The sequence below is a fragment of the Pipra filicauda genome, unplaced genomic scaffold, assembly GCF_003945595.2.
Source record: "Pipra filicauda isolate LSUMZ 115617 unplaced genomic scaffold, ASM394559v2 scaffold405_size854913_pilon, whole genome shotgun sequence".
Taxonomy (NCBI): Eukaryota; Metazoa; Chordata; class Aves; order Passeriformes; family Pipridae; genus Pipra; species Pipra filicauda.
In genome coordinates, this window is record NW_024104538.1 from 152,733 (window position 1) to 173,200 (window position 20,468).

Below are 20,468 nucleotides of genomic sequence, written 5' to 3' on the forward strand. Positions count from 1 at the left end.
AACACATTCTCCTCTGTCATTCTGTTTTTGTTGCTGGTCTGCTATCTTCAATTCTTTCTGTACTTTCCTTTTTAACTAGAAAATTACTTCTTCCCTGGAAAGGATCCGAGCCACAGAAATTACTAACCGAGAATTCACTGGTCTAGCTACTAGAGCATGATTTGTTTGACTTTGTCTTTCCTCCTCCCATCCTCTCTCTGTGCTGCCCTGCTATCTCCTTAAAGCAGGAGCTCGCTATTGCTCTCCATCTGTGCAAGGCTGGAACAGCGGATTTCCACTCCCGGTTGGTAACTAGGAATTAAGAGATAAACAGGTTGTAAAATTATGTTTGTACATTGCTTAGCAAACTAGGATTTTATTCCATATTGGCCCCTGTACACTTAAAATAAACAGTTTAGAATTATCTAGAATGAAAGAGCTGTAAGAAAACAATGAGGAATTGCCAGTAACATCAAGGCACTTAAAATTCACACACTGCTTTATGTTTTCACAAACACTCTTTATATGTCTTTCTTAATTAGCAAATAATCATCTGTGTAGCTAGAATACAAGTTTCTTATCTGAAGAGAGCCACTGATGACATTTGCCTGATAAACTATGTGCAACGTCATCATCACGGCTAGGCTTCACAAACGAAGATTTGAGTTTTGAGATGTGCAATGTACTACAATAACAACTGACTGCACAGAAAAACATCCCATTTTTTTGAGCACACTTACAGTAAGCAAGTGATTGCTGCACAGGAAATTAGAAAAGAGTGTAGGAAAACAGCAATTCCGTGGATTATCTGTTTATGATTAATTCCTCACTGTGAAAGTTATTAAAAATTGCACACAAAGCCATTCAAACTCAGTGTGGTTTCTCAGAGCACGAATGCATGCACAGTCACTCCGTAAAGTGAAACAAAGCTTATTTGTAACTTCCCCATCAAGGGTTTGCTCAGGTCACAATTGAATACTCACACGGCATATTGTAACAACATCTGGTCTAAACGGATTTTGAGCAGCTGTCCTATTCCCTTGACTACTAGGTAGTATCAAGAATTAGTAAGGTCAAGCTACAGTAAAACCAACCATCAGAATGACATTTCTACCTATTAGTTGTGATCATCGTCTCTCCACTACTAGCATCTTGTCACTGTCATTCATCAGCCCTCTTGCCCTTGCAACCACAGGGCAAGTGCCATGCCAGATGCTCACTGCACGGTGGGCCAGTGCTGAGTGAAGCTCAGCTAAGACCTTCCTTAATGAAACACCAGACTGGTCTTCTCTGATGTATTTATCACTTCTATTTAAATTCCACAGCTAGCACAACATACACTATAAATAATAAAAGTAGTTACCACAGTATCTTACAAGGGTCCAAATCTATGCCACATGTTCAGCGTACTACAGTCGGCCAACAGAGGATTTACCATCTAGAAAGTCAGGGGATGAGACTGTGACATAGGTCTTTAGCAAAATTTTGTCTGCCAGGGCCTTGCTGAAACACCTGACAAGATTATCAGTTTGATGGTTTCTGTGGTTTTTTCTCTATTGGGAAAAAAAAAAAAAAAGGAAGCACTTATCCAAGTCCTCTTTAAGTTCTTTGAACTGGTGGCCAGCTGCTTTGGTTTCAGTCACCATCATACACTACTTTAACAAAACAAACAAAAAACCCCACAACCTCCCCCCAAATCAAACAACAAATCCCAAACAAACAAACAACCCCCCCAGGTTTTCTTTGTTTGTTTGGCAACATCTATTTGAGGCAGACTGACCAAAGCAAACAGTACATACTCAATTGCCAGCACCTACTGAACTCAAAGGGTTTGGGGAATCATTCAAGACACTTCAATATTGTAGATTTTTCTTTTTTTTCAGAGAAAAATTAAGCAAAGAGAACCCATTTATTCCACTTTGCTCGTATCTGTATCATAAAAATGCAACCACTTGTACGTTTGTAAGATTGCATTTGCTCCTGCTTTACATTTTGCAACTGTCCTGCAAACATCCTCAAGAAATGTATTAAATGATATCTTGAAAGATTTAAGGATTTCCTTTTTCCCTTTAATTAACAAGTAGAAAATGGGAAAAGTTTGACACCAGTGTAAACACCCATTTAACTTACCACGAAAAAACTCTTCCGTTAGAATTTACCACCTGCAAGACGTCACAGACTATAATTCATTCTTAGTAAGTGCAAGAGCAAACCCAAGTCACCTGTTATTAACCGCAGGTAACTGTCACGTAGTCAGATACTCCGCCACTGCCTGCCTACGGTCGGGACGGCGGCGCTTCAAAACCCGTAGGTCGGCGGCGGAGAACGAAAGAACCCCTTTATCAGCGGGGAGAAAAGACGGCCGCAGCCCGGGGCGAGGAGCCGGGGGAGCCCGGCGTGCCCAAACACCGCAGCCGAGGCGGCTGCCTGCGGAGCGCGGAACGCTTTCTCCACGCCGTGGGCAGCTTCTTCGGGGCAGGTTGCCGAGTGAGCAAGAGACCTACACAGGGAAAAGTTTTTGTACTTTTTCTTTTTATAAGTTACTCTTGGGCAGGGGGCGCGGTTGCTGCGCCTGCCGCCGGCCGCCCCTCACTCCGCTCCGCTCCTCCGCGCCCGGGCTCACCTCGACGAGCCGCTGCAGGGCGGGCCCCTGCAGGCAGGTGTGGTTGGCCAGCAGCTCCAAGCGCTCCTGGAGGAGGCGCTGGGCAGCCCGCACCTCGGCCGGCCGCTCCAGCGCCTGCAGCACGGCGGCGCCCATCCCCACATAGCCCAAGTAGGCGGCCAGGAGCACCGGCACCCCCCAGCGCCGCCGCCACCGCTGCTGCCGCCACGCCGCCACCAGCATCACTCCACGGCCGCTGCCGCCCCCGGCGCTGAAGAAGCAGCGGGGGCGGGAGCGGGGCCGCCCGCGGGAGGAGGGCTGCGCCGGCCGGCCCCCTGCGCCTCCCCCGGCCTGCCCCTGTCCACAGAGTCGGGTTGTGCCGGGACAGGCAGGTGATTGTGACGGGAAGGGCAAGTGGTTGTGCCGCTCCCCGCTGCAGCAGCCCACTGCGCCGCCCCCGTCCTCCTCTAGCGCCGCTCCACTTCCCACCTGTCCGTTCCAGAGCGCTCCGCCAGTGCCTGAGCGAGCGCGGGCACCGAGTCACGTTCGCCCCTCCGAGGGATGCTAGCCAGCCCCTTTCCCAGCAAATCCAAGTATGTCTCTCATCAGCTGGCACTATTAAACTACTACCACGGCAGTAGGTTGCGTAAATCTGCTCTCCTCCTTCACTCAGCTGCTAATTTAATTTAAAAGGCAGCAAACAGGTATTTGTGATAACAACTCTTAGATATAAACAAGTGAAAAGGTAGCAAGTTTGTCAGAATCTTTTTATAATTTGTAATTTTCCCGTGGAAGTACTTTCTTCATATAGGTAGTTCTCAGGACCGCTTTGATTAATTATTTTCTTGTAGAGAACTATATCTAACGTTCCTTTCTGTTCTCTTAGCAGCAGATAAAACAGCCAAGTCACTTTTGGTGTATAAAACCTTTTTAATTTACCTGTTTTGTTGTGTAATGTGAGCTAAAGGGGGATAAACCTGCTAGATTTCTGAACAGGATGCCTTTATGCACTGTCACATGGAAACGAAATGCGTTCTCACGCTGCCCTCTAATTATTTTTGCCAGGGACGTGTGCATACTGTTACAAATAAGGCAACCTTCAAACAGGTATTGCCCCACTGCAACTGTTGTGGAGATGTGCTAATCTCTGGTTTTCTGGGCTGTGCTTTAAACTGACTAGCATAAACACATGATTTTGCTAGCAAGATGCAAAAATTACTATGCAAAGACTAGATCAATTCCAGAGTAAAGATATCATCCTGAGCAGAGTCCTAGGAAAAAAAAAGTTATGCTTCGTATTGCTCAGTCTTAACTCTGCCTTTTCAGGGTATTCATTACTGAATGATATTTAAAGCAAAAATGGAATTATGTAAAAAAGGAAAGGCTTCTGTAAAATTATATATGAGAAAATAAAAGTGCAAAGATACTAAAAAAAATATATACTCGTCACCTCTTTCATTGAAGATTGGGAAATAGATACATCTGAGCTACATTTTGACATTTCAATGGCATTTAAACCCAGATATTTTATATAAAGCACACTGAGTTATAACCATGCTGAAACATTATGAATAAACATATAGCATTTAATATTTATACTAAAAATATATAAAACAAATTACAGGGGACACTCAGGAGTTTTAACTACAAGACAGATTGTGAAAACCCACAACATCAAGCATGTGCTTATTAGGAAACTGGGGAGAAGGAGATCAGGATTCACAATAAATCTTCACAGAATTATATAATATTTAAATGGTTGGTTTTCTTGAGTACTCTCAGAAGCGTCACTTGTCTGTCAGTCTTCTGTTTACATCTCCACAGAGAAGGGCTCGAATCTTGCCAATGATATTTTGATGTTGTCTGGAAGGTACCAATATATCTCAGGATGAAGAAGGGCTTGTTGCGTAGGCTTAAAGGGTAAGTGTAAGCCTGGAAGGACATTTGCTTCTTGTCCTGCACTGGACTGCAAGTGTAGCTGCTCATCACAGATGAACACTGCCTGAGCCATCACTTCCACCACAGACTGCAGAGCTACATTCAGAGGCTTCAGAAGTGCTGTTTTCCATGTATTGGAGCTAAATATGTGCACTCTCCATTATGTGCAGAAATGTACCACTGGTAAAATGGGCTATTAGACCAGAAGAGTCCCTTTTGTGTGCTCCTCTGGCTCCTAGCAAGCCCTAGTGATTGGGCAGTTCTTCCACGTTACTTTTCTTAGCTGGTCAGTTGATAATTGACAACTGCCTTTTTATTAGAGGAAGGCTACCAGAAAGCACTTGGTCCATCCATGTTCAAGAACTAGGCCAGTGCTCCCAGTATATATCTCAAATTAACTTCAATTACAGGTGTGCATGACATTTAGGATCTTTTAGGACCTTGAAAAATTGACAAAGTGAGCAAGAAATTTCTATCACTTATGTAATGCATGAGAGGGCATCAGTATCCTTCTTGTTTGTACTCCAATGTGGCCATATGCTTGATTTAAGGTATCTTTCTAAATCTTCTGGCAGACAGCTGGACAACTGCTGCAGCTACTCTCAGCTTTACTAAACACAGCAGTAGCAAAAAATTCAGAAGATGGTCTCACCATGCTGCTACTTTGCAAAATCATTAGCAGGAACAATTTTCTGGACGGCAGTAAAAAAATTCCAAACTTCCTGCTGTCAGATGTCAAGTAAGGATAACTTTAAGAAACACTTTGCCAGTTACTGCTTTCTCTCCCTGATAAACCTCATTATCATTTTTTATGGCATGCAGCGTGGTGTAAAACACTGTATAGGATCACCTTTAGAGCAGTGCATGTATTGTGGCTGGCTGTGGTTAGATAAAGTAAGGAAGGCATGGAAAAATGCAGGGTGAAGAGAACAGGTTAAATATAAAAGTCAGCAGAACTTTAGCTTCATCTTTTGCATAAACAGGCCAAAAATGTCTTGTAGAGTTAACACAAGGCAGGTACAGAATACAGTGATGGTGATGATGTTAAAAAGTGCAAGTGCAAACATTATGTCTGAAGAATAGAAAATACCGAGAGAGAAAGTCTCCCGTGAGATTTGCAAAGATACAAAAAACCAGACAGGAGATAATTGGCTGCTCTCAGTAAAAGTCTACCAAGAAAGCTGTTGCAGAAATTTATGGGAATAGCTGAGGGCATAGGGAAGATCAGTGAAAAAACAGAGGAGATAAAATCTATGAGGTAGGTAGTGGTAAGACATGAGGTAAATCTTAGATGGGATAAGCATTTGAACACTCATTTGAACACTTGAAGCTAGTCTAATAAACCATACCCAGCATTCTTATATGCCAGCATTTCAAATTTGAACAGCTACACTGCACTATGCAGGTGTCAGCAACTGGCAAACAAAACAAACACCATGTCAGATGTAAGAACAAATGTCTGTTGTGACCCTCCTCAGGAGTAAAAATCTAGCTCAGAAAGTATGCATGAAAAGATTAGTGACCTACACAAGCCTCTACATGTTTTATGGACACATCTCCAAAATGAAATATCAAAGCAGCTGCTGAAAGGCTGATATTTGATGTTCCTGTAGCCTGTCAGACATACGCTAGCTTGGGGCTAGTCTACATATGCAGTCATATTTCACTCACACTTTACATTAAAGTTCCTCTTATAAGTGAGTTTAAAAGAATTAATTGATGGTTATTATGAGGTATAAACATACTGAATAAATAGTAGTATGTATATAATTACAAGCATGCCCATGGAATGTGCTAGTGATGGTTATAACCAATTGAATGTGGTACCCAATGAATGGATAATTGTTTTATCAAGTTTCTGTAGTTCACTTTAATACACAGTATGACTACACTTTTCATCTCAGTGACTATCCTCTTATAAGGTGCTTATATGTCCTTCTTTGGTTTTTAAGCTTCTTTGGAGATGGCTTCTGCTACTTTTGACTTCACATAACTGTGATAAAATCAAACTCCCTATTTCTCACGGGTGACACTATACTTGAGTGAGGATCAGATCTAATGCAAGAGCCTATCATCAGCCTTATATAGAGATAAACATACAGCATCAAATCTGTACGGTGCATGATAGTTCTTCAATGAACTGGCCCAAATAAAATGCCAGACTCTAGTATTATTTGTGACCTGGCTAGAAATAAGGAAATCTGCTTGCATTTAAATTTAGTTTAAAGTGCTGTTAAAGTGGCTGCGAAATGAACTGTGATGAGGATCTGCTTTGAGCTGCCAGTTCACTTTGAGATGAATTGTAACAGTCCAGGCAGTGCTGGATAGACACATAATTTCTGCACAATTAAAAGAGAAGCATTTTAGCCCGGAAAATAAATGTTTTCATTTTATGTGAAAGCTGCTCATTTCAGACAATATCAACTGAATCTTAACTGGATGGCTGTCATTAAGCAGGTTTTCATTAATGTTGATATTCCTCTATGCTTTTCCTTGTTTTCTGACTGGAAATGAAGAAAGATTTCTGTACCTGACTTTTTCCACTTGAGATTCTTGATGACGTGACTTCTTATTGAAGCTGGGAGGCAGTCACTCTGGATTTTTTTGAAAATGAGTGACCATAAGAACTGAATCCCACTAGAGGAAGACAAAGGATAATAATTGATTACTTCAGGGGAAGTTGCCTTTTTTGAGTGAGAATTGTTAAATGAATCCTGGGACAGTTGTATAGCTACTCCTTTGGAGGTTTTGTGTAGGCTGATGCCTATACAGGGTGTGGAAATTTCCATGTTTCTGGAACATTTCCTCCTTAGGAAACAGTCCAAGCCCTGTAGTTTAGTCCTTTATCCACAGGGCTTGCTTAGTGTGAGATACAGATGAAAGATGCAGTTTCAGACGGCTCTCTTTGTACCTTGCTCAGCTAGGGATATGGATTCTACGCTGCTCAGGTTCATCTTCCAATTTGGTGGTGCCTCCTTCTGCCAAGCTTGAGTCAGACTTATGCCCCTTTAGTTGAAGGAATTTTTCCATCAAGTCAGCTCCCACGTTGAAGACCAGAGCCAGCCAGGCCAAGCCAAAGACAATCCAAATTGCAGTCAGGCTCCTGTACACAGGGATATAGTGCTTGTTGGGGTTTGTGCCTGAAAAATCCAGGGAAATTTGCATATTAATCTTGACAGCTTTGTTCTGCTGAATATACATACTGATACACCCTCTCCACCCCCTGCAAAAATGTAGGTTTAGTGAGCTTGTGTGATCTATTAGCAGATAGATCTCTCTTTTTCCTGTTTTTTTTTTTATGCCGGCTCTCAGGTTAAACTTAGTGCAGTTGGCATCAAATCCCTGAAGCTGAGGCTATACAATAAAAATAGCCATATTGAATGTTGATCAGGGATGCACAAAATCAACAGCTCCTAGCCAACAACAAAGGAAAAAAACCATCTTGGAAATTCAATGTTGAATCCATATTAGCCGTATTTTAGTCAGGAGAAACACTGAGAATCTCAGATGATTTAGAAAGATACAGTTTAATGATATAGTGATTCCTATTCGTAGGGTGATATAACTCAGTATGCAGGATTCACAATCACCTGGATACTATGGGAAATGCAGCCATTTTAAGTAAGTGGTTATGAGAATCTTAGTCCCTGGTTTGATATTTCCACAGCATGGACAATCGGTGCAGCTGATACAGGCACAGCACAGCACAGCAGCTATCCATTTAGTCTCTGTTGTCCAGATCATCATGAAATTCCACAGTGCCAGATATGGCATGGGATGCTTTTTTATCTTCTTTTGGGACCTCTAGGAGAGGTAGTACTTGCAAGACCTACTACTTGCAAAGTAAGAGATCCTAGTGGTTTTAAAAAATACACACATTAGACATAATCTGTTAAGATTATGCATTTGTTCAAATAAGCGTGTGGAAATGTAGCCCCTCACGTGTCTTTACCGTGATGTTCTCAGCCTAGACTATGTAATCTCACTGGGTTTGTTTTCTTTCAGAGGCATCCTGTGGTTGTCAGTAATGTTGTTCCCATTGTAAGTATTGATTATTTAATATTTGACATTAATTGTTATTGGGAATGGTAGGCTCTTGCTGAAGCAAATCACTGTTAGGAGAGGGTGGTTTTAAGGCTTAATACTGCTTTAAGACAAAGAAATTTCATTTATATTCCACCTGTCACTCCTGGATCCCATTTGTGGCAGCCTGGGCAGAGACATTGTTGAATGGGTGTTCAGTGGCATATGTGAAATGAGTTGGGTGATTCGCAGCTTAGCTGCCAAAAGAAAAATGCTCATGTCCTATAATATAGTAGCTCATTATTACTAGTCTGGCTGAGCTCACTCTTGTACCAGATTTATAGTGGAATGGATATCTATGCTCCCTGTATTTAGTTTTATACTAGAGTAACATATTTCAACAAAGCTTAATCCAGTTCACCTTCTTTTTTACCTACTACATAGTCTCCAAATCCAATGGTGCTCAGGGTGATGAAAGTGAAGTAAAAGCCTTCTCCATAGCTCCAGCCTTCCACATAACTGAAGACTAATGGCGGGAACACTAGAAAAAGCAAAGTCCCAGTGGACAAGAAGATGGCCACTGCCAGTGTTTGAACCACCTGAAAGATAAAGCGAAGATGGCAGCTAAGCAGCATGGAGCAGTTGTCTTGTTGAAATTGCTGGGTCTGTTTTTTCTTCAATCACAAACCCAATCCAGCTGGGAGCAGTGGTAAAAAAAGGAAGGATAAGCCAATGCTTCCATGCACTGCAGGCTGAGCTCACTGTTTACTCTGCACATAGATATTGTACCTAATCATGAAACAAAAAACCCCTTAAAATTAGGAAAAAGGGAGGATTTTTTTAAAGCTTTTTGCAATGAGTTTTTAAGAATGCTCCAGTCATATTTTCAGACTTACAACAGCCATAGGAATGAAATACTCACTTTTCAATTTCAATTCAAGAGGAGGTACTCTTGTAATCAATCAGTTTCTGTCTTTGAGGAAAATCACCAAGTATTGCATAAGTCATTATACAAAGATTGGCAAGAAAAAATCATGGTTCTTTTCACCATGATTGCTTCCAAAGATTTATAAAGCGGCTTATAAGAGCTCAGCCAAAAATATGTTTGGATGAAACCTAAGTGAAGTCAGTTTACCTTCTTTCATTTTTAACTTAGAAGCACTCAGAAGAAAACTGTTCTGTTAGCACAGGGAAGATCTATGCCTCTCAGTACAAATGTCTGCCTTCTGGGAGATAAGTTACAGCATATGTGACTGCAAAGACTGGTCAGGGGATGGGTCATGACAGCAGATTTTAGCAGTTTAGGACTGAGGATGAGGAATTCGTGGATTTCCAGGGAACACATTCTGTTGAACTATTGACTAGTGGTGTGCTGATGCAAACTCATTGCAACTATTTAAAAATGCCCTCAAGGGCATTCAAAGCAGAATATGATTTTCTATTCATGTGCCTATTGTGACTGGATGAAAAGCCAAACCACTGTTTATAAAGTAGAAGGTCCAGGTATCATGTTTCCTTTTCTCTTTCAGTATTACCTCACATATAAAATGTGCTCTGAGCTTGAGAAACTTGCTATGAGCCAACGGGGTGACTTGGAGAAATCAATTCTATATTATGTGCCATATCTCTCTAGCTGTTATAGTAATACCTCATTTGCAGAGCACCTTGAGAATTACCAATCAACATGGTAATAGTTGATATCTGTTCCCATTTAGTTCATTCTAGTAGTGTAATAGCATTTAATTAGATAATGAATTTTGCATAAAAATTTATACTGAAATGCACAATTTTACTTTTTAGCCTGGCTTTTAAGAAATTTCTGGTAGAAACCTATAATTTGGCACAGTAAGTCAGGAATAAGGAAGAACTGATTGTAATTAATTTCCGAAAGCATGACAAAATTGTGTTTAAAAGGAGGTAAACCAAATTCCTGGAAGAGGCTTTTCAGGGTAAACAAGCTGATACAGCTCCAAAGCTTTGTCTGATCATAGGAGTTATGCCAGAAATGAGGTGTTAATTCAGGAGTGAAAAAAAAATAAAAATCACATCCCTGAGGTGCTGTTAGAGATCTCAGGAAAGATGTAGCCATACTAACATGAAAATCCTTCTGGTGGTAGAGCTGCATGTGTTTGGGGAACAGGTATATGTTATGCAGCTAAAGAAATTTTGCTTATAGAATCCAAGTCTGCATTTGACAGTACCTTTATAGCCTTCCTACTGTAGATAAAGAATGCAGTGACTCAAGAGATTTTACAAATGAAAAAACTTGTGTCAGAACTGTGAAATGTTTTGACATATCTAACATATCTAATCTCCCTTTTGTCTTACTGAAGCAGTCAATTCACTGGACCTTTCCTCAGAAACATGCACTAACTGTGTTATAAATTACCTTCATGTATTTTCTATTATCAGTGCTTCTCTTATTATAAAACATTTGGACTAGTTCAATGACTAACCAATAAGCCGTAAGTAATGAGAAGCAGTATTTGCATTTTAAGAAAACAGAGGCAGTGCTAAATTGCTGGCACAGTCAGGGAAGCTAATTCAAGACAGATTAGCATCCCAATAAAAATAATTTGTCTTTGCACAGTGTAGAGCTAGACTCTGGATAGATGCTACCATAGGCTAGAGAATAGAAGCTTGATTCGGCTATGTGTGTATACACACACATTCTTCTAAGGTCACCAGATTAATGGTTTTGCTGAGTCAGGTTTTAAAAAAAGGCAAATCTAGAGTCCCTTAGGCAAAAGCCTATTTCTTTAAAGCTTTTGTAGATAAATCAAGTGTATGGAGTTTCTGCTGTCGTTCACACAAGGAAACTCAATCTAGCAGCAGCACATATCTGAGAAGAGAACTTTAACTAGTTTTAAAATAGAAGAAACAAATGATAAATTGACACTGTACCTGGGCACGGCCTGGCTTTTGCACCCATCTTTCCAGGGTAAGCAGATGAGCGTTGAGACCTTTCCCCAGCTGATTAAGGAAGGCCAGGTTGAGGGGCACTCCGAATAAGGCATAAAACACACAGAAGATCTGCCCTGCCACTGTGCTGGGGGACAGGTTACCATAACCTGGAAAAAAAGAAGAAAACAGCTACACAAAAAGGCTTTACAGTAAAACTGCAGGCATCACGGACAGTTCCTAAGCTTGGAAGCTCAACTACATTAAGCTTCATGAACCTCTGAATATATGATTTTCTGTAATTAAATCTGTCTACAAATTGCCATAGTTTATGACGAAGGCCTGTGTGTTCACTACTACTAGCTGAAAATTGAACATGAAAAATACTACTCTTATAGGGAATATTGTAACTTGCTATAGGTTTCTGATTTTGTGGTGAGTGCAACTCAGAGCTTCAAAGCAACCTCAAGATGCGCTGTCCATGTACAAGATAATACTGCAGGTACCAAGTAGGCAATTGGCTTCCTTGGCAGGTGTAAAATACTGGGTACGCAAGAATAACAGGCATAACTGGAAACCAACAGAAAACTGTAACTCACAGTAGTTGATTGTCTTGCAGGTGTATTCTATCCACCAATTACACATTTCTGGGGGCTTTAAAGGATAGTTGGAGGAAACCCAGGTTTATAGGGAAAGAGAGTACCTCACCTATAGTGGTGACAACAGTTCCTGCAAAAAAGAAGGAGTTGCTGAAGTCCCAGTTGCTGGGATTTGTAGAGTTTCCTTCTGGGTTGACCCCTTTTTCCCATGCTTCCATGAGGACCTGAGGTGGAAGAGGTCAAAGGAGCAAAGATGAGGAATAACGTCAGAAATAGAGAGAAGTAAATACTGCTTTCCATCTTGAGCAAGCAGAGTGATAAACAGTGTAGATAACAGGGTAGAGTTGGACTAAAATGGACTACTGCTGACATGGCAAAACTTGGAAATAGAGCTGGCTAGGAACTTGAACTCTTGCCCCTGGAGAACTGGTCACTGAAGTAGGATCAGTTCCATAGCTAGATGAAATCTGAGGGGAAAGGAGTGGAGGGATTCCCCAAAGTGATCCAACTGGGAAAAAAAAGTAAAGCTGTGCCATAAAAAATAAAGGTAATTCCTCTTCTTCCATAGTCTAGTCATCTCATTCCAGTTTTTAATGTAGGTAAGTGTAAATGTGTCTGTGGGGAAGGGCATGAGGAACATGCTCATTTCTATTTCCTCCGTGTAAGTACTAGTGAGGATGAATTTCTATTTTTGGCTTTGACTTCCCAATAATTTTCAATGAATATTAGGCTTCTCCTAGTCTGAAAGATTAACTAATAAAATATTCTCTGCTATTTCAGATAGCTCTTACCAGATGACTAAAACTACTGTGTGCTAAAAAAATACTGCTCCTGCATCAAATATCCTGTCAACTGCCTTAGTGAAGAATGTGTTCCTTTGCTGTCTCCAAGGATTTCTCTGAAGGAGACTGGTTTCCCTCTGCTCAGTGCCTGGGTTTTAAGAATCCTGTTGTTTGTCACATACCAGATCACAGCTTTGTAATTTTGCAAAATGCCTAAGGAATTGCTCATTCATCTCTTCTAAAGACTTTTTATGATGCAAGGCATGAGCAGGATTTAATAGAAACACCAGCTTTAGCTGGTTTCAGGAGTATGAGACAAAAGAAGATCCTCTTTCTTGATTGAAATGTTGACTACTGTCAGAAGGATTGCTTTTCTAATGAACATACCCACTGTAAGGTATCCAATTTTGTACAGGTTTTGCAATTTTAAATGATCTGTACTGGTGGACTTGAGTACCGTAAGTTTAGCGGCTAATCTTATTTCTGCAGTAAAAAATCCTACAGCATTGGTCAAGTTTATCAGAGGGCTGCTGGGCATCATCACATGTGAGCTCATGACTGAAGTGTCAGCAGAGCTTCTTTTCAATACGACAAACAACTTTATCCATTACAAACCTGTTTTTCGAATGGAAATTCAACATGTCAAATTTTCTAGAGCTGACTATTTCATTTTCTGCTTAGAAGGAACACAGAGAAGCTACTAAGGTGTGAATACTTTGAAATGTCTAAAATAATCACAGGTTTAATTTATTTCTGTAAGAAACACTTGACAGTTCTATGCATTTCAATGCACAAGAGTTCACAGGAGTTACATTCACATTATGAGAGTCAACATGGAAGAGTAAGGCAATTTTGAATGTTGAACCCTTAAGACACAGTCTGACAAGGTCACATTTCTTGGTATGACTGTTGCTTTTAAGTACAACCCCATGAAATAAATGCCATCCTGGTGCCCAGGAGAATTGTTCCTAAAAAACCAGGTTCCTGTGGGACAGTTAAAATGGCTCCTAGCTCCTTTCATCTACAGCTCAGGTAAGGGTTATGGCTGGAGTGTGATCAGAGCAGCTGTTGAATGGTTGGCGGGCATTAGCTGTTGCCTTTGGGAACAGAAGTAGCCAGTAAGTAAAAGCAATGTGCTGTAATTTACAGCAGGAATATGAAACCTATATAAAGCTACAGTAGTATGTGGAGAGAATAAAAACTTCCTGCTGTTTCTCCTCCTGTCCCCCTGCTGATGCACATTGCAGCCACTTGTGGTCATAGACAAGGATTTGGTCCTTTCACTCTGTGTTTAGATCAGTTCGTTTGAGGCTGAAAAAGTATGGACATAATCAAAATCGGGACTCATAAAGGGTACTTCCTTACTCAATGCATCTCAGTTATGTTGTCAGAATGCATAATTTCCTGAGTGATGTTTACCAGAGATGCATTAGATCACAGAATTTGGATTTGCACTTTCCCAAAGCTTCAGGCTGCTCATTTTAGGAGCTGCAGCTCAGGGCCACCTCTCAGCTAGGCAGTTTTAGCCATGCAGAGCCAATGCAGTTTATTGACATGGAATTGCAAGAATTTGTTTCCTGCACAATCGAGTCAAAAGTTAATGAATTATAAGTGGTAACTCTATTATTGGTGATCATAGATATACAGAAAGAAACTGGGGTTGACTCTCACATTTCAGGATTTATGTTTAAAGAATAGGCATTAAGACATGTTATACTTGTTAGCTGAGCAGACTGAGTCTGGGGGCTGTGTCTCACTGCAGTCTGACTACTGTGACTTTTCAGACTGGAACTTCTGGCCTTCTTAACCATATAGTTAAAACATGCAGAGACACAACTGCTTCTCTGCATTAAAGTTAGAGATTTAATTTGGGAAGAGTAGTATTTCCCAAGATTAGTAAGAGTTAGACAAATTTCTTAACAAGTCTTATAAATAACAGGTGAGTCAGAGAGGACCTGCACTGCTGTGAACCTTGAGGACTACCAAGTCTAAGTACTTTGAAGCTTGGCGCATTGTAGGTGATTTGGTGCCCTCAGCTGGCTTTATCTGGAACAGCTTACAAGTGAAATTTTATTTAATTCTGCAGAGACATAGCAAAATGTGATTCTCTGAGTGGCATGGCAGTGCTAAGAAAGCTCAAGTGGAGACAGAGTGAGAAGAATCTGGACACGTGTGAACCTTCCCTAAGGTTTCTAGGGTAGCAGAGATTTAACTAAACCTTTCAATCCTATAAGGTATCCCAGTTAGATTTAGAATGAGAATCAGAATTTTTGCCTCTACAATAACTATCAGAGAGATAAGGAAAGGACAGGTAATATCACCAAATGCTATAGCTTAAAAAAATAGACATGTTTCTAGGCATGTAAGTTCTTTAAAACTAGTAATTTTCTGGCCAATGTCCAATGTTCCACAAGAAATATATCACAGTATTAGTAATCAGAACATTGGCTTTGTAGACAGAGGTTCAGGCACCTTTGCTACCCTTTCTAATCTGAAATTCACTGTTTGCTTAAATCCATTTACAAAATCTAGGCTTTTTGTTCATCAAAACCTTAGTGGAAGTCCTCCAACTTGGCCAGTGCAAACTCGCAGCATGTTTAGAGTTTTTATCAGGTTTAGTGACATAGTAGAAAAAGTTCAAATTATTTAGGCACCCAGCTCTGCATCTGGGTAGATTCTGAGCACAAAGAAAGTGGTAGTTTAAGTATTTCTGTCCAGTTCTTGCAATACTAGTATGAGAAATACCAAGAAAGGTATCTCCAGCCAGTTTTGAGGAATAGATTAAAATGTCATTAACTGACAACCTATATTGAATAAGAGCTCTTTATCTCTTCTTACAAGAGAGATAACATAGTTAGTGATGGTTGGCTTTATCTTTTCTTTAGAGGCCTGTGAGTGCAGGACCACCTTCAAAGACGGTAGACAATTCCTAGTACAAAAGGGCAGAAATGCACAGGTTTGGACTGGAGAACCTTGGAAGGGCAACCTGCTTATTTAGGTTTGATTCTTGATTTTGTCCCAAAGCATAATTCCCTGTAATAATTAATGAAAGAGCCAAGAACCATGAAGTTGAAATTACTGCAATGTAGCACAAAAATGCATCAGGCAGATTTACATATTTTAGGAGTTTGTGACTGGGAGAAGAAAGTAGTTCAATAGATCAAGATAAAGAGGTATATGAATGGGCTTGAGAAAGCTCTGCCTTTAATTTAAACAGTTAGACCTTTAATATAATGGACACATGATAAGTTTATAACATGCTTGGCCACAATAGTATAATTTTTTCTAGCAAAAATAATGCTTGAGCCAAAATAATGGGAATCTGTTCCTCTTACCTGTACAAACTTCTCCAGGGCTTGTCTGTCCAAGCATGTGTAGTTCTGCAGGAAGTTAAGCTTCTCCAGCTGGAACTGGTCCCGAAAGTGGGTCTCTGCCTGCTTCTCAAGCAGCTGGAACACCATAGCACCCAAGAGGAGGTAAAAGAGATACCCCAGTACCAGCAGCGGAGTCCAGCTGATCCGCCAGCTGTGTATGGCGAGGAGAGGCATGCTGCTGCTCTGCTGTTGCCAGTCACTGCTCAGTACTTAACAGGTTACTGTCCCAAGATGTGTGCTACCCAGAACACCCAGAAATCACACACCCATGTTCCCAGCTACTGCCCTGGAGAGTTTTTTAATAGAACATACAGGTATCAGGGCTATACGAAACGAGACTAACAAAGAAATTTTATCCCTCCACATCTGTTCTCTATCCAGATCAAAAGGTGAGCACTTATGGCTTAATAAGAATGTGAATGATAGTGTTTTTCTCCTATTAAAACAACTTTTATCCAAAAATCTTAATCAAATGAATGAAGCCCTCAGAGGATGGTATTGGTTTCCAGGCTGGGAAGCTGAATCAAAACTCTGGTTATATGACTTACCCTGGGTCATATGAATATGGAGTCACGGATAGACTCTTAAAGTCTTGACAAGTAAAGCCTTACACTAAACACTAGACTTCTGTACAAGAAAACTCTATAAACTCTAATTACAGCAGACTCTCCAGAACAAAGAAGACTATGGAGCTGAATAAATGGAAAAGTCAATAGCTGCCGTCTGTACCATACAAACATCGCTGGCACCAGTAAAAGCAGCATGATGGAGCTTATAAACATCCTGAATTCAGCCTGGTCACACAACAGAACCTTTCTTTCTTTTCTAACCCTAATAAAATCAATCTCACTGCCTGGTGTGCTGCTCCTGAACTATTTGTCAGATGACTCCACCCTTTAGTCCATAGAGTTAGAGAATGCACCACTCATGCCTACTGCTTTCTCTCTCCATATTGCCTTTTTAATCTAAGTGCATAAGGGGGAAGGAGGGCTTAAGGTTAATCATTGGCCAAAAAAGCATCAGAGGTTCACTCATGGGAGCCTTAATGATTATTATACACTGGAAATGAGCTGGGCTTGCATATTTTTCTGTAGGAAGAGCTTTATGGCAAGTGTCATCTATGCCACACTGCTTCCAAAAGAAAACACACACATGCACACACACAGAAAGAAGGCCAGGTGGCTAGGGATGGAATTTCATTATTAAACTCCCTTCCTGTTAGAATATTCTGGATACAGATATCCTTTGCTTAGCATTCAGGTTGTTTTCACCTACCTTCGAAAAAGAGTTAGTGCTCACAGAAAAAGACCGAAAAAATTATTTCATTCATATCCTATTTGGGAAAATCCATGTACTTGCCATTTGTACTGTGCTTGTAGCCTAGAGCCAGGCATCATCCAGAAGAGGATGACTGACTGGCAGCAGAAGGCTACTTAGCACTGTGAAAAGTGAAAACTATCGTGGACAACTCCAAGGAGACCATCTTGGACTTTTGTCACCACTCTGTCAGTGTGACTGAGGGACAGAAAGACTTCAGTAGAGAAGTGCAATGTGCAAGGACTCTGAGCCTTGGTGCTCTGGCATTTCTTTTCAGCTGAAAAAGTGAAACATTTGGGAGATAGAAGTTACAGTGGCATTGAAATTACTGAGCATGGCATTAAAATTACTGAGCACTTCAACATTATGAAGCAATCTGATCTGAAGCAACTGAGATGATCAACTGACAGAAGGCCTTCTCTTGGTCTGTGCTAAGGGTGACAATTACTTAGTATCTAACAAGAACATCTCTGTTGTGTCTGATTTCCATAACTAAAAGGTACAGCTTGTTGTTCCATACCTTATGCCACGGTAAGGGTTGACAAGCCTGGGATGTTGCACAACTGCTTGTTATACTCGCAGGGCTGTCTCTGGTGACAGATCCAGGTGTTGGTCATGTTGTTTATAGGACCTATGTCTACCAGGCCAAGAGAATGACAGTCTACTGGTTTTCTGGAATGGGTGCAAACCCATCTGCATAGCTGGGCTGAGACAAATTTTCTCAGCTGAAGTACGTTTCGCAATTAAGGGTATGAAACTAATAAGATATAAATGAAAAAATAGAGCACTGAATCTCTTTTATGTCCCCTTCCATTCTGTTCAGTTCAGTTCAACAAAGCATTCCAGCTGCCAAACTTGGCAGTCTAAATTATGCCTTAAGAAAAAATGTCCACTCAGGCTTACTTTTGGGATCTTAATTTTCTGAGGGTGTTGCGAATTGGGTCACTAAAATTATAAAGGTGTTTTTACTTCTATACTGTAGTTATTCCTACTGGTTTGGTTTTTCCCTCCTTTAGTATAAGGTTGCAATATAGAAATCAAACAAAGCCAGACTGTGTGCAGCAGCCCAGAAGTTATGTCTTGCCACAGGAAAAAAAGAAACTCAAATATATACATTTGGAAGTAAACTGAAGACTTAAGATTTTTGTGTGAGTTTTGAATATGGAAGAGAGAGTTCAGCATGGCTTACCACATCAGAAATTAAATTTGGTTTCGAGGTAAAAAGACATAATACAGAAAGTGCTGAAATAACAATACTAGCAGATCCCTTTTGATGACAGGATGACAAAGCACATTGTCTAATCTAACTTCTCTGTTCGTCTTCTAATACTCTTCTGATTAAAAAATAAATAAAACCTGAGTTCACAAACAGAAATAAAAAGTCCTGAATGCAAGAACTTCTTAAGAGTAGCTGAACTTGGAAGTTGACTGTTCCTCAGAAGTCCTGCTTTTCCTGCCAATGTTGAACATAGGAGTGCATCTGGTCTCAAAGCTCAGGAATGATTTCTCACGACATATATTTTGAACCCAGGGCTGAACACAACCTCCTTGATTATTCCTTCGCTTATCATATTTTTCTTCCTCAATGTGACTGACCCAACAGGATCCAGCTTTTCTCACAAAAAATCTGAGCCATTCTGGAAAGGACATCCTGGTTTACAATCAACATAATAGTAATTTTTTTCATTTATTACTTCCATGTATTACTTGTAATATTTTCATGTATTACTTGGAGCAAATCAAAGGATTCAGGGTTCTCCAATTGCTTCACCTATTGTTGCTACAGTCCCTAACAGACTTAAACATGGATAGATACAAAATAAAGGATGGGCCAAAAATAACTGACATGGTTTGCTCACTTTCTGCACTGGCTTTCAAAAGCCAGAAAAAATACCATTGTGATCAGTAGGAGTATAATTTACATTGACATAAATAAGCTGTTCCTAAAATAAGTAATAAAATGGTTGAAAGGTACCTTGGCTGATCCTGTCATTCACAAATTTCTGATGAAGAATGATTTTTCTGGACTAGTTTTTCTGGTAGAAATGTCTCTGTACCAAACTAGTTGACAAAGTGGATGTTAAGATCCAGGGATCCATTCTTCCACTTGCTATGCATTTCAGCTTGAACAGTTTGTACAAGCAAAGACTTAATTGTTTTTAATTTGCTTTACTCCTTGAATGACTTTTAGACTCTGCACTTCAGAGAAGAATTAAGGAAATTATTTTAGCACCATGTTAGTATAAATAACAGAACCATTGCATTTCTTCAGGCATGACACTGCCATCTGGCAATTTTCTACTTCTGATCTTGTTCTTACTCCAAATTTAAACCAATCATGATTGATGTGATTTATGTTCACATAGGTGAAAACATGAAGCATTTTCAGATAAAAAGTATAAAGAATTCTAAGATTTCAACAGTATTTTTCTCAGACAGATTCCATGGGAAGAAGAAATAATTTCCTTGAATTCTGTTGTCATTGTATTGGAAGTAGATCTTGTTTTGTGTTCTTCATCTATATAAATACATTCACTGTTGGCCCACAACAGTGGGCACTGTTGGCAGCACTGCAGCTGCCCTAAAAAATGAACAGAGAATAATCTTCAATCAGTCTCAGGTGCAGCCCCTGAGATTTCACTCAAGGAAAAGAGAAAGAAATCTTTACTTTTATTGTGGTGGTGTCAAATCAAGGCATGGATAGTAACCACTTAAAAATACCCAGTTTACATTGCTTGTCTTATAGCTGAGATTTCAAACCAAACATTGCAGGAAGTGAAACAGAAAAAAAAATATTAGAAAAAGATCATTTAACATTGACTTAAGCAACAATAAAAATGATTCATCTGAAATAATCTAAAAACAGAAGTTTGAGTGTTGTGGTTATTAAAAATGGACTTTGAAAAGACAAATTCTATATGGAGCTACCAAATATGCTATATGTAACAGGACA

General features: G+C 40.2%; 2 protein-coding genes and 1 long non-coding RNA gene across 3 annotated transcripts in view; 1 reads left to right on the forward strand and 2 right to left on the reverse strand.

Annotated features, from left to right (window-relative positions):
- Positions 1-2,832, reverse strand: part of KCNK17 (potassium two pore domain channel subfamily K member 17) — a 29,268-nt gene extending 26,436 nt beyond the window's left edge. The window contains exon 1 of the mRNA XM_027745817.2: positions 2,603-2,832. Coding sequence (XP_027601618.2) covers positions 2,603-2,824 — 222 coding nt within the window. The 5' untranslated portion in view covers positions 2,825-2,832. The remainder of the gene's footprint in view (positions 1-2,602) is intronic.
- A 1,572-nt stretch (positions 2,833-4,404) lies between these two features.
- Positions 4,405-9,198, forward strand: LOC114000987. Its single transcript, XR_005565036.1, has 3 exons — positions 4,405-4,501; positions 8,525-8,560; positions 8,987-9,198. It is a non-coding gene; the product is annotated as an uncharacterized LOC114000987 (long non-coding RNA).
- Positions 5,160-20,442, reverse strand: LOC114000984 (potassium channel subfamily K member 16-like). Its single transcript, XM_027745811.2, has 5 exons — positions 16,160-20,442; positions 12,152-12,266; positions 11,447-11,613; positions 8,976-9,141; positions 5,160-7,659 (listed from the first exon to the last, which is right to left on the reverse strand). The coding sequence occupies exons 1-5, from the start codon at positions 16,370-16,372 to the stop codon at positions 7,436-7,438; spliced, it is 885 nt and encodes a 294-aa protein (XP_027601612.1). The 5' UTR covers positions 16,373-20,442; the 3' UTR covers positions 5,160-7,435.
- Between the last annotated feature and the right edge of the window lie 26 nt (positions 20,443-20,468).

What these genes read in the sequence shown, in the direction of transcription:
- LOC114000984 (XM_027745811.2), bottom strand. Translation starts at nt 16,372, where the DNA reads ATGCCTCTCCTCGCCATACACAGCTGGCGGATCAGCTGGACTCCGCTG. An exon ending in CCCTGGAGAAGTTTGTACAG is followed by an intron (nt 12,267 to 16,159) that starts GTAAGAGGAACA and finishes CTTCCACCTCAG; the next exon opens with GTCCTCATGGAAGCATGGGA. An exon ending in ATTTGGAGACTATGTAGTAG is followed by an intron (nt 7,660 to 8,975) that starts GTAAAAAAGAAG and finishes TGGATTTTTCAG; the next exon opens with GCACAAACCCCAACAAGCAC.